We start from the raw sequence: 12072 nt of genomic DNA, 5'->3' as shown, positions 1-12072 counted from the left end.
TTTTAATGTATATATATTAAAATACATCAGATCAAGTAAGTATTTATTTTTTCTACAAAACATTTACCATTTTTGTTCTTTTTTCATATATATTATTAATATATATTGTACTTCTATTTCTATTGATATAATTATAATAATAATAATAATATATTTTGTTTTTTTTACTCTTGTCTTAAGTTGTAAATAATTTTCTCGTAATTCAATAATGATTATTATTTTTTAATACATTTTTTTCTTTTTTTTTTAGAAGCTTCGACGACGACGACATTGCACATAATTTCAATTAATATGTTTTTTATTGCTAATTGTTATACTTCTTTTTTTTTGTAATTTTTATAAATATTTTAAATAATAATTTATGTGCATATTATTTTATTTTTTTTTTAGCCACAGACGATTTTTTTTTTATTTTATTAATTTTAGCACAAAAAATAAATTGCTTCTTGTAAAGCTTGAGTATTTCGGTCTATTTTTTTATTGTATGTATTTTTTTTTAGCACAAAGTTAAATATTTATTTTTTTTTCAAAAATGTTCATAAAAAATAAATTAATCGAAATTCCGTTTATTACTATTTTTTCGGGGGAAAAAGCTTTTGTTTCAGTTCTAAATGTTACTTTTCGTAAGTGGCATTCAATATAAATATTTTTCTTTTAAATAGTTCTTCATTTTATTTTTTGTTTTTTTTAAGTATTATCAGTTAAGGTGGGCAGATATTTATTTTTATATATTTTAGTGAAATTTTTTTGAAGAACTGAAATTGAGTACGAGACCGAGCAATGTCATTGCGACATATTTAGAAGGTTTTTTTTTATTATGGGTCCACTCTTACCAGGATTTATTTTTTTTATTTAAATTGTTTGAAATTCTATAATTATTATTTTATTTGTTATTAACATCTTTCGTGCAGTTTTCATAAGTGACTACAAAAAAAGTTTTTTTCAAAGAAATATTTTTTATTAAAAATTAATTAAATTATAAAAAATTATTTTTTTCGCATTTAAAAAGCACGATTTTTTTAAAATATTAATTTTTGCTTATTATTTATTTTTTTAAGTACTCAATATTTTTTTTTAAATCGTTTTTTCTACATTTAGTTTATTTTTATTATTTATATATATTTTTATAATTCCCTTGTTGTATATATGATATTGATGTTAGGTGTCAAATAATTTAATTTTTTTAATGAGAGCGAATTTACTGAAGCTAATAGCCAATAATAACATTTTTTTTTTTAGTATTTTTGGGATTTAGATTGCACATTCATAATAATAATAATCAGCTAACACTTATTATCTATCAATTTCTACACATTTTTGTAAATTTCAATTTTTATTTTTTCAAACCGATATCTTTTCCCTTTTTATATTTTTTTTTTGTATTATTCGCAAAAAACGAAACTAAGTTTTCTAACTATTCGATTAATTTTTAGCACAAGTCTTGTATAACTTTTAATTATTATAATATATATAATATTTATTTTTTTTTGTAACTTTTAACACTTTTGCTTCAAATATGTGTGGAAATTCACTAAATTATTAGAGAAAGAGCCAATATTTTTTATTTTTTTTTTAATTTTATAGCATAGAACTTTGTTGTTGTATATTTTGGTGTATGTTGTGATAACAGGTAATTCTGATATTTTTTGTAGGTGAGTGAGGAATATATATTTTCTCTTGTCAATATTGACTTGAATATCAAAAGTTGTTTTTTTTGTCATGGTTTTGTTCAATAAATTCTTTTGATATCAATAGGATTTTTTTCTGAGTATTTTTTTTGTGTTAGTTTAATATGTTGGTGCTTGGAAATTCACTTGTCCTGTAAAAATATTTAAAAATATTTTTTTTTTAATTTAAAATAAAATTATTTTTTCTATTAAAAATTACTTTAAAAAATTTAATAATAAATTTAATTATTTAATTAACAAATCGATAGAAAAATTATTAATTTAAGATTATTAATTTAATAAAATAAATGAATTTTTTAATTTAGTAAATAATAAATTTTATACATGAATTTAATTAAAATTATTAAACATAATAAATTAATTTTTTTTAAAACATTAAAATATATACTTTTTTAAATAAATAAATATTTCTTATTAAAATATTCTTATATAAATTAATAACAAAACAATTTAATTAAAAATTAATATTTATTAAATTAGATTAACTTTTTAAAAAATAATAAAAATAATAACAAAGTTTTGAATAAATAAATATTTTTCATTAAAATACAATTTATTTTTAATTTTTTTTCTAAAAATAATTTTTTTAAATTTTATAAATAAAACAAAAAAAAATTAAAGATCAATATTTACAAGTTTTTTAACAATATATTATTTTTTTTAAATAAAAAAATTAAATATCTGTTTAAAAAAAATGTTTTTAATAATTTAAAAAAAATTTCAATAATTTTTATATAAAAAAAAATAATAAAAATTAATATTTAAATAAATTTTTTTCATTAAAATAAAATAATAAAATTTTTTTAAATGTATTTTTTTTAAATAAAAAATAATTTAAATTTAATTCTAAATTAATTTAAATATAGAATTTTTATAAAAAAAATAAAATAAAATTATGAAAATAATTATTTATAAACTTAAAATAATTTTTAAAAAATAATATAAATTACAATTTTTCTAAATTAAAATCTAATTTAAATAGAAAACTCACCGCCTTGTGGCTGAACACCCGAAAACGGAGGCTCCTGATACTGCTCATTCATGTCAGTCGTGACGGGATAACTGGCATATGCATTTGCTGTCGGATCATATGTCGAGGAGAATGTCGGATCGACGCCTGCCTTAAATCGTTGGAAGGCGAACCAAGCACATCCGCCCCAAGTAAAGATCGAAAATAGCGAAAAAATGATGGCGGCATTGATGTTGCTCACGCCGTAATTGCCTTCGGGAGTTTTCGAGTTGGACCATTGGTTTGCCAAGTAACAAAATCCGATAAAGTACAAGAATGCCCACAAACCTAAAAAATGAAAAAACGTTCGAAAAATTTTTTTTTAATTAAAATTAAGCAAAAAAAACTAACCTGAAAACGCCAAATCGCCCATCACGTAATGTTTGCGGGTCTTAACGCTCGACATTTGCTCGAAAAAGTACTCGCCCGCGAGAAATCCCATCGACGCTAAGAAGGCAATCACTCCAATTCCGACGCCATAATTGCAAGCACTGCCGTTGTTGTTTATGATGCAATATTCCTTCTTCTGCTCGTTCAATAACCAACCTTGGGACGATATGCATCCGAAAACGATGATGGCAAAAAGCTGTAAAACGTCGGAAAAATTAAAATTCAATCATAAATCTTCGTTTTTGCGTGAAAAATATCAAAGAGAGCCATTTTCACATTTTTCTCTCTCACATTCTCTCACTCTCTCTCTCTCATTTTCACACGAAGGGAAAAATGATAAGAAAATTCCTTGAACATGTTAATCACTTTTAAGCTAATTCCATGTTAATTTCAATTTTTTGCATTAACGAGTCGCTCAAGTGACTCATCAAGGCACTTCCTTTAACAATTTTTAATCGTTTCCGCAAAAATCCCGCACAATTTCCCGTTTTTTCTTGCTCCGTAAATCACTCAAGTGGGAAAAATCGATTTTATGGAAATGCGTGCACAGACATACGCAGCGTGCACGGATGGAAAATGGGCCTTTTTTGACAAAAATTTTTGTGTTTTTCGTGTTTTTACCCAGCAAAGTGATCTTAAAACTACAATTGGTCGCTGAACGAATGCAATGGGATCAAAAGTGCCTCCCGCTTTTCCGCCTCCGTATGCTCCTGAGTCCATTTTTTTTGCCAAAAGGGATATTTATTTGTTTCTTTTTTTCCTGTTTTTTCTGCTGAGTGAAAAAGTCGCAGCACGTCTATTCTCGTCGCCGTCAAACTCGAAACTGGAAAAGCAGTGTGAAATTGGCGTGAATTAGCGTGAGTTGTGAATGAAAATTGTTGGATAAAAATTGATGAAAAAAAAAAATTATAAATCATTTAAAAAAAATTTGAGTCAAAAAAAAATAATAATAAAATTGAAAAATATTTAAAAGTCTTAAATTAAACAAAATTTTGAGTTAAAATTAATTTTAATTAAAAAAATAATAAAAAGTTTGAATTTTAATTAGAAGAAAAAAATTAATAAAAAAAAATCAGAAAAAAATATTAAAGAAAACATTTTAAAAAAAAATAAGAAAAAAATTGAATTCTCAATTAATTTTAATGATAATTTTAATTTTATAATTAATTTTTTAAATTAATTAATTATTTTTTTATTAATTTTTCTTCTAATCAAAATTCAAACTTTTTTTTTAATTTTTTAAAAATTTAAAAAATTTTAATTTAAGCTCAAAATTTTGTTTAAATTAGGACTTTTAAACATTTTTTGATTTTATTTATTTATTTATTTTTTTTTGTCTAAAACTTTTTTTTTAATTTGAAATTGAAAAATTTTTAAAAATTGTTAAATAAATTTTTACTTATTAAGAAAATGTTTTTAACTTCGAAAATTTAAAAGTCGAAATTAACTTTCAATTTTTTTTTTAAACGAAAAATTAACACAATAAGAAAATTAAGCCAAATTTCATTTTTAATTAATTTCTTAATATAATTATTTCTTATCTTAACTAATTTAAAAAAATATTAGATAAAAAAATTAATTTGTACAAAAATATTAAAATTATTAATTTAAATTATTCATTAAATATTTTTATTTTTAATTTTATAACTTAAAAATACGTAAAAATTACGTAAAAAATCCGTAAAAAATACGTAAAATTTTTTTAAAAAATTTAAATTTAAAATATGAGGAAATTTTGAAAATTTTAGAAAAAAATTATATTAATTAATTTTTAAAAATATAAAAATAGATGAGGAAATTAAGATATGTAAATACAAAAAAAGGTTTTTTTTATAAAAAAATTTAAGAATAAAGTACCTAAAAGAAAATTAATTAAAGAAAAACAAAAAAAAATAAATAAATTAAAAGTTTAAAATTATTTTTTAAAACTTATAAAAAAAAATTAATTTTAAAAATTTAAGTCAAGGCAAAAAAAATAAAACAAAAAATTTTCAACGCAAATGAACACAGAATAGAATTTTAATCAAGAACGCAGAACTGTCACCCAACCTTAACATTTGAAACATTCGATCGTTAAAATGGAAAACTCTTTATTGCAAAATATTTCTGATTTATCTTTAAAAAAAACATTTCAAATGTTCATAAATGCACAAGTCTGAGGTACAAATTCCTGTTTTTTTTCCTTCCTTCATTTATTCGCTCGTGAAATTGGGTGCACGCTTCTCAACGAATGCCGTCATGCCTTCCTTGCGATCTTTCGTGCTAAATGTGGCGTGGAATGTGCGACGTTCAAAGAGCAAGCCTTGTTGCAAAGTCGTCTCGAACGCTTGATTCACGGATTCTTTGCACAACTTGACAATCAAGGGCGAATGCGTCGCAATTTTCTCTCCCAATTTCACCGCTTCGGCCAACAATTGATCCGCAGGCACAACTTTGCTCACAAGTCCCGCCTTTTCCGCTTCTTGTGCCGTCATCATGTTGCCTGTCAAGCACATTTCCATCGCTTTTGACTTTCCGATCGCACGCGTCAAGCGTTGAGTGCCTCCGGCGCCGGGAATTGTTCCGAGAGCGATTTCGGGTTGTCCGAATTTTGCTTTGTCGCCGGCATAGATGATGTCGCACATCATCGCGAATTCGCAGCCGCCTCCGAGAGCGTAGCCATTGACAGCGGCGATGATGGGTTTTGCCGATTGGGCAACGCGAGACCATTTGCTGATGAAATTGTTGTGAATGCAGTGATGGTAAGTGTTTGGTTGCATCTCTTTGATGTCAGCTCCGGCGGCAAAAGCCTTCTCGCTGCCCGTAATAACGATCGCTTTTACCGAATCATCAGCTTCCAAGAGATCCAAGGCTTCGGTGACTTCAGCCATGAGTCCGTTGCACAAGGCGTTGAGGGCTTTTGGGCGATTCAACGTGATAACAGCGACATTTTTCTTCTCGCCTTGACGCTCCGTCTTGATGAACTCGAAATTTTTCTGGGCAGCAGCTGAAAAAACATTAAAAACCAAGCAAAAATATTAAAAATCGATCAAAATGGAATGAGAAACGAGTTTTTGACCGGTTTTCGTGCGAAAAGTACAAAGTTCTGATAAAAACTTGTTACATAATACACGGAGAATACAAAGTTTGCATGCCACGCAACTTCATACAGAAGCCGAAGCCACATTAGGCCAACAATATTTACTCAATTTCAATTTTTTCGAGATTCCAGAAGGTTTTTTAGATAAGAAATCGACGTCATTCGCGCATCTCAACACTTACCGCAGTAGAAACGAGGCTTGAAAGCTTGTTGTTTCACCAACAAAGCGGCATTTGTAGCAAAAACTTTAGCAATTGACGACATCGTGAAGCAAATAATGATTAGAATCAATTAACTTCAGGCAGAAAAATGACTTGTTGTTATGCTGATGGCACAAAACACACTGATTCTCGTCTCGCCGCACTTCGTTGATGCCGAAACCAACCGAAATTTTGATAAATTTCTCATCCAATCGTGGTTGTTTGGCGTTTCTTTCATCAACCAATCACGAAAATTGTTTACTTTCTTCAGAATTTCTACAAAAAAATAAATTTTTAAAGGATTTTAGTTGAAAAAAATAGGAAAAATGTTTCGAACATCACTGCAACATGTCACAAAAGCCTTCAAGGATGTCGGGAAATGTCGTCAGATGAGTGTTGTTGCTCAAGTGTTGAAATATAAAGAGTATGGGGAGCCGGTTAAAGTAGTTCAACTCGAGGAAGAGACGATTCCAGATCCGAAAAGTAAAGAAGTTCTTGTCAAAATTCTTGCTGCGCCCGTGAATCCTGCGGATATTAATACGATTCAAGGTAAATTTTTGAAATTGAAGAGTTTTTTAAATAAATTTTAATTAAATTAAATAATTCTTTCCAAAATTTGAATTTTTTCAAGGTTTCAAGTTCATAAAAGTCAAAAAGGTGACTTATAAAAATTTAATTGAAAAAAAATCAGAAAAAAAAATTATTAAAATTAAATTAATTAGTTTTAAATTTAATTAAAAAATTTTTCAACTCAGTAAAAAAATAATTTAAATAATTTAATGAATAAGTAATAAAAAAATATATATTTATAAATATAAAATAAAATAAATTTAAAAATATTTAAAAAAAAATAATTAAATTAAAAGTTTTGAGAAATAAGATTTAAAAAAATTATCAAATTTAAAAAAAATAATTAAAATTAAAAAAAAAATCTCTTCTATCATTTTTTTTAATTTTAATTATTTTTTTTTAAATTTGATAATTTTTTTTTTAAATTTTATTTCTTAAAATTTTTAATTCAAAAAATTTATTATTTATATTTAAATTATTAAAATTTATAAATTTTATGAATTTTTTTTTAATTTCATTTTTTTAAATTAAAATTTAGGTAAATTAAATTTTCTTTAATTTTTTTTAAATTTAATTTTGAAAATCATAATTTTAAAAAATTATCAAAAATAGGGTTTCTTCATTTTTTTTTATTTTAATTTTTTACTAATTATTTTATTAATTAATTTTATTAAATTATCTTTTATTGACTTGCATAATTTATTTTTGAATTAAATTTAAAAAATTTTTAAATTCTAAAAAAAGACAAAATTATTGAATTTTATTTAAATAATATTTTTAATCATCTTACGCTCAGAATTAAATTTTTATTATTTTTTTTAGGAAAATACGCCATCAAACCTCCTCTTCCCGCAGTTCCCGGCAACGAATGCATCGCTGAAGTAATTTCCATCGGATCTGACGTAAAAAACGTTTCTGTCGGCGACAAAATCACTCCTTTCGCTCGAGGAAGCGGCACATGGCGTTCTCACTGCCTTTACAACGAAGACGATTTAATTGTTCTCCCCAAAAATATCGGCATCGTCGAAGGCGCAACAATAAATGTCAATCCCTGCACCGCATATCGCATGTTAAAGGACTTTGTGCAACTCAAGCCCGGCGACACAATCATCCAAAATGGCGCCAACAGCGCTTGTGGTCAAATTGCCTTCCAATTGTGCAAAGAATGGGGCGTCAAATGCATCGGAATTGTTCGCGATCGTCCCGAATTGTACAAACTCGTCGAATATCTCAAGGGATTAGGCGCTGCCGAGGTTTTAACGGAGCAGGAACTTCGCACGACGACAATTTTCAAGTCTGGATTGATTGCGAAACCGAAATTGGCGTTGAATTGTGTCGGCGGAAAGAATGCTTTGGAAATTGTGAGGCATATGGAGAAGAAAAGTACGATGGTGACGTATGGAGGAATGTCGAGAGAGCCTTTGACGGTACCAACAGCAGCTTTAATCTTCAATGACATTCGTTTCAAGGGCTTTTGGATGACACGATGGACTCAGGAGAATCCGGGAAGTCCCAAAAGGAAGGAAATGTTTGAAGATTTGGTCAATTTGATGGTTGAGGGAAAGCTAAAAGCGCCGCAGCATGAAATGATTGACTTTAGAAATTTCAAAGAAGCTCTCGAAAATGCGTTGCGAATTCAAGGTTTCGTTGGGAAAAAATATATTTTGGATTTTAGTCGTTAATTTTTGGTTTTTTCGTCGATTTTTTCTTATTTTGATACCTAAAAATAATAAAAAATAAAAATATGAAATAAAAAAAAATTAAATATGAAAATAAAATATTTAAAAAAATTTTTAAAAAATTATTTTAATAATTTAAAAAATCAGAAAATAAAAATATTTCATTAAAAAAAATTATTAAAAAAAAAAATTAAAAAAAAATTAAAAAAAAATTTTTTTTTTAAAAAAAAATTAGAAAATTAAAAATAAAAAAAAATAAAAACGAAAATTTAATATTTAAAAAAATTAATTAAAGAAAATAAAAAAAATAATTATTAAAAAAATATTTTAATAATTTGAAGATAAAAAAAAATAAAATATTAAAAAATAAAAAAAAAATTAAAAAAATATTAAAAATATGAAAATAAAAAAAAATAAATAAATAAAAATACGTCGCATTAAAAAAAAATACGTTGAAAAATTTAAATTTTTTTGATTCTCTTTCACATACGTGACATGCCATATATCGATATCACAAAAAAAAAATCGTATGTGTTGGTGTTCGTAAACAATCAATTATCACAAAACTTCAAGTTTTCATCAAACACTTTGTAAAAAATGGCAGAAATGGAGCACAATACCTTCGCTTTGCAATATTTTGAGTACGGAGAGCCCTCAGAAGTTGTCGATTACGTGTACAAAACCAAAATTTTCGACTTAAAAGACACCGAAGTGCTCATAAAAGTTCTTGCTGCTCCCATAAATGTTGCTGATTTGATCACAATTCGAGGTAATTTCATCATTTTTTGTGCTAAAACAAATCTTCATCAATTTTTTTCAGGAAAATATTCAATTAAGCCTCCCTTGCCTGCAGTTCCCGGCAACGAATGTGTCGGCAAAATCCTCGCCATCGGTCCAAATGTTCAAAAATTGCAAATAAATGACTTGGTAACGCCCTTCAAACGCGGCGTCGGCACTTGGCAAAGTCATTTAGTGCTCAACGAGGGCGAACTCGTGAAATTACCCGCGGAAATGGGAATTGCGGAAGCTGCGACGATCAATGTGAATCCATGCACGGCATATCGCATGCTGAAAGACTTTGTTGACTTAAAACCGGGCGACACGGTGTTCCAAAATGGAGCAAATAGCGCTTGTGGTCAGATAATTATCCAACTTTGTCGGAATTGGGGCGTGAATTGTGTCTGCGTTGTGCGAGATCGTCCCAATATTGAGCAACTTCGAAGTTATTTGATGAATTTGGGAGCTGCGCACGTCATGACAGCCGAGGAATTGACGCAAACTTTGGTTTTTAATCAATTTTCAGCTCCTGTGTTGGGTATCAATTGTGTCGGAGGTGAAATTGCGACGAATATGTTGCAGCATATGGCAAACGGAAGCACTTTTGTTACTTACGGGAACATGTCAGGACAACCAATGCAAGTTTCAGCGCCAACTTTCATCTATAAAGACGTCAGATTGAAGGGATATTGGATGACGAGATGGACAAAAGAGAATCCAAACAGCCCGGAACGCTTCAAGATGTTCGAAGAATTGATCAAACTCACGATGGAAGGAAAGCTGCGTGTGCCGGAACACGAATTAGTCGACATTAGTACGATCAGCTTCAAGCATGTCTTTGAACAAGCAGCGAAAGCAGGCGGAAAAGTTGAGAAAAAGTATATTATGGTATTTGGGCATTGAAAAAATAAACGAGTAATATTTTTTTAAGTCAACTTAAAGATCTTAAGTCAAGTTTTAAGTGACAATTTCTAAATTTTCGAAAATTAAACTATTTTGAAGCATTTTTCTTTAATATAAATGTTAATAAAATGAATTTTCGAAAATTTTAAAATTAATTTTCGAAAATTTTAAAAATTCAGAAATCAATGGAAAGCATTGCTCTTGATTTAGTTTTCAAATCAAAACTATGTCAAAGGAAAAAAATTTTTTCAGTTTCAATTTTTTAGCAGTTTTGAGTTGAAAAATGATTAAAAATGATAAATTAGAGCCCTCTGACAAATTTTTATCCATTTGGAGCAAGATTTGACAAAAATTGCTTTGACACAGTTTTTGACACAGTTTTTTTGCTCTTGAAGTTTTTAAAACAAAACTATGTCAAAGGAAAAATTTTTTTTCAGTTTCAAAATTTTGAGTTATGATTAAAAATGATAAATTAGAGCCCTCTGACAAATTTTTATCCATTTGAAGCAAGATTTGACAAAAATTGCTTTGACACAGTTTTTGACACAGTTTTTTTTGAGTTTTTAAAACAAAACTTGCTCTTGATTTAGTTTTTAAAACAAAACTATGTCAAAGGAAAAATTTTTTTTCAGTTTCAATTTTTTGGCAGTTTTGAGTTAAAAAATGATTAAAAATGATAAATTAGAGCCCTCTGACAAATTTTTATCCATTTGGAGCAAGATTTGACAAAAATGGCTTTGACACAGTTTTTGACACAGTTTTTTTGCTCCTGATTTAGTTTTTAAAACAAAACTATGTCAAAGAAAAAAATTTTTTTCAGTTTCAATTTTTTGGCAGTTTTGAGTTATAAAATGATTAAAAATGATCAATTAGAGCCCTTTGACAAATTTTTAGCCATTTGGAGCAAGATTTGACAAAAATTGCTTTGACACAGTTTTTGACACAGTTTTTTTTGCTCTTGATTTAGTTTTTAAAACAAAACTATGTCAAAGGAAAAATTTTTTTTCAGTTTCAATTTTTTGGCAGTTTTGAGTTATAAAATGATTAAAAATGATAAATTAGAGCCCTCTGACAAATTTTTATCCATTTGGAGCAAGATTTGACAAAAATTGCTTTGACACAGTTTTTGACACAGTTTTTTTTGCTCTTGATTTAGTTTTTAAAACAAAACTATGTCAAAGGAAAAAATTTTTTTCAGTTTCAATTTTTTGGCAGTTTTGAGTTACAAAATGATTAAAAATGATAAATTAGAGCCCTCTGATAAATTTTTATCCATTTGGAGCAAAATTTGACAAAAATTGCTTTGACACAGTTTTTGACACAGTTTTTTTTGCTCTTGATTTAGTTTTTAAAACAAAACTATGTCAAAGGAAAAATTTTTTTCAGTTTCAATTTTTTAGCAGTTTTTAGTTACAAAATGATTAAAAATGATAAATTAGAGCCCTCTGATAAATTTTCATCCATTTGGAGCAAAATTTGACAAAAATTGCTTTGACACAGTTTTTGACACAGTTTTTTTTGCTCTTGATTTAGTTTTTAAAACAAAACTATGTCAAAGGAAAAAATTTTTTTCAGTTTCAATTTTTTTGCAGTTTTGAGTTGCAAAATGATTAAAAATGATAAATTAGAGCCCTCTGACAAATTTTTATCCATTTGAAGCAAGATTTGACAAAAATTGCTTTGACACAGTTTTTGACACAGTTTTTTTTGCTCTTGATTTAGTTTTTAAAACAAAACTATGTCAAAGGAAAAATTTTTTTCAGTTTCAATTTTTTAG

General features: G+C 27.0%; 4 protein-coding genes across 6 annotated transcripts in view; 2 read left to right on the top strand and 2 right to left on the bottom strand.

The window, feature by feature from the left end:
- LOC134836707 (enoyl-[acyl-carrier-protein] reductase, mitochondrial-like) overlaps positions 1 to 12072 on the top strand; it is a 226824-nt gene that overhangs the window by 213710 nt on the left and 1042 nt on the right. Inside the window, exons 2-3 of one of the 3 annotated variants that reach the window (XM_063851894.1) lie at positions 9189 to 9384; positions 9436 to 10388. In XM_063851894.1, coding sequence (XP_063707964.1) covers positions 9213 to 9384; positions 9436 to 10295 — 1032 coding nt within the window. In that variant the 5' untranslated portion in view covers positions 9189 to 9212 and the 3' untranslated portion in view covers positions 10296 to 10388. Of the gene's footprint in view, positions 1 to 9150; positions 9385 to 9435; positions 10389 to 12072 lie in introns of those variants that run through there. The other 2 variants (XM_063851895.1, XM_063851892.1) reach the window with 2 other exon arrangements.
- Positions 1527 to 3892, bottom strand: LOC134826913 (synaptogyrin). Its single transcript, XM_063839419.1, has 4 exons — positions 3709 to 3892; positions 3049 to 3283; positions 2680 to 2985; positions 1527 to 1819 (listed from the first exon to the last, which is right to left on the bottom strand). Exons 1-4 carry the CDS (start codon positions 3805 to 3807, stop codon positions 1788 to 1790), a joined length of 672 nt encoding a protein of 223 aa, XP_063695489.1. The 5' UTR covers positions 3808 to 3892; the 3' UTR covers positions 1527 to 1787.
- LOC134836708 (probable enoyl-CoA hydratase, mitochondrial) lies at positions 5160 to 6521 on the bottom strand. Its single transcript, XM_063851896.1, has 2 exons — positions 6349 to 6521; positions 5160 to 6073 (listed from the first exon to the last, which is right to left on the bottom strand). The coding sequence occupies exons 1-2, from the start codon at positions 6428 to 6430 to the stop codon at positions 5280 to 5282; spliced, it is 876 nt and encodes a 291-aa protein (XP_063707966.1). The 5' UTR covers positions 6431 to 6521; the 3' UTR covers positions 5160 to 5279.
- On the top strand, positions 6593 to 8679 carry LOC134836706 (enoyl-[acyl-carrier-protein] reductase, mitochondrial). Its single transcript, XM_063851891.1, has 2 exons — positions 6593 to 6915; positions 7759 to 8679. Exons 1-2 carry the CDS (start codon positions 6693 to 6695, stop codon positions 8616 to 8618), a joined length of 1083 nt encoding a protein of 360 aa, XP_063707961.1. The 5' UTR covers positions 6593 to 6692; the 3' UTR covers positions 8619 to 8679.

The sequence above is a fragment of the Culicoides brevitarsis genome, chromosome 1 (assembly GCF_036172545.1).
Source record: "Culicoides brevitarsis isolate CSIRO-B50_1 chromosome 1, AGI_CSIRO_Cbre_v1, whole genome shotgun sequence".
Taxonomy (NCBI): Eukaryota; Metazoa; Arthropoda; class Insecta; order Diptera; family Ceratopogonidae; genus Culicoides; species Culicoides brevitarsis.
The sequence above is the reverse complement of the archived record's forward strand: the minus strand, read 5'-3'. Positions and strand labels throughout refer to the sequence as shown.

Bases quoted from the DNA above. Each gene is read 5' to 3' on its own strand.
- LOC134826913 (XM_063839419.1), bottom strand. From the start codon at position 3,807: ATGGACTCAGGAGCATACGGAGGCGGAAAAGCGGGAGGCACTTTTGAT. The intron at 3,284-3,708 runs GTAAAAACACGA...GACGTTTTACAG, and splicing joins TTTTAAGATCACTTTGCTGG to CTTTTTGCCATCATCGTTTT. The intron at 2,986-3,048 runs GTTAGTTTTTTT...TTCATTTTTTAG, and splicing joins GGGCGATTTGGCGTTTTCAG to GTTTGTGGGCATTCTTGTAC.
- LOC134836708 (XM_063851896.1), bottom strand. From the start codon at position 6,430: ATGTCGTCAATTGCTAAAGTTTTTGCTACAAATGCCGCTTTGTTGGTG. The intron at 6,074-6,348 runs GTAAGTGTTGAG...ATGTTTTTTCAG, and splicing joins CAAGCCTCGTTTCTACTGCG to CTGCTGCCCAGAAAAATTTC.
- LOC134836706 (XM_063851891.1), top strand. From the start codon at position 6,693: ATGTTTCGAACATCACTGCAACATGTCACAAAAGCCTTCAAGGATGTC. The intron at 6,916-7,758 runs GTAAATTTTTGA...TATTTTTTTTAG, and splicing joins GGATATTAATACGATTCAAG to GAAAATACGCCATCAAACCT.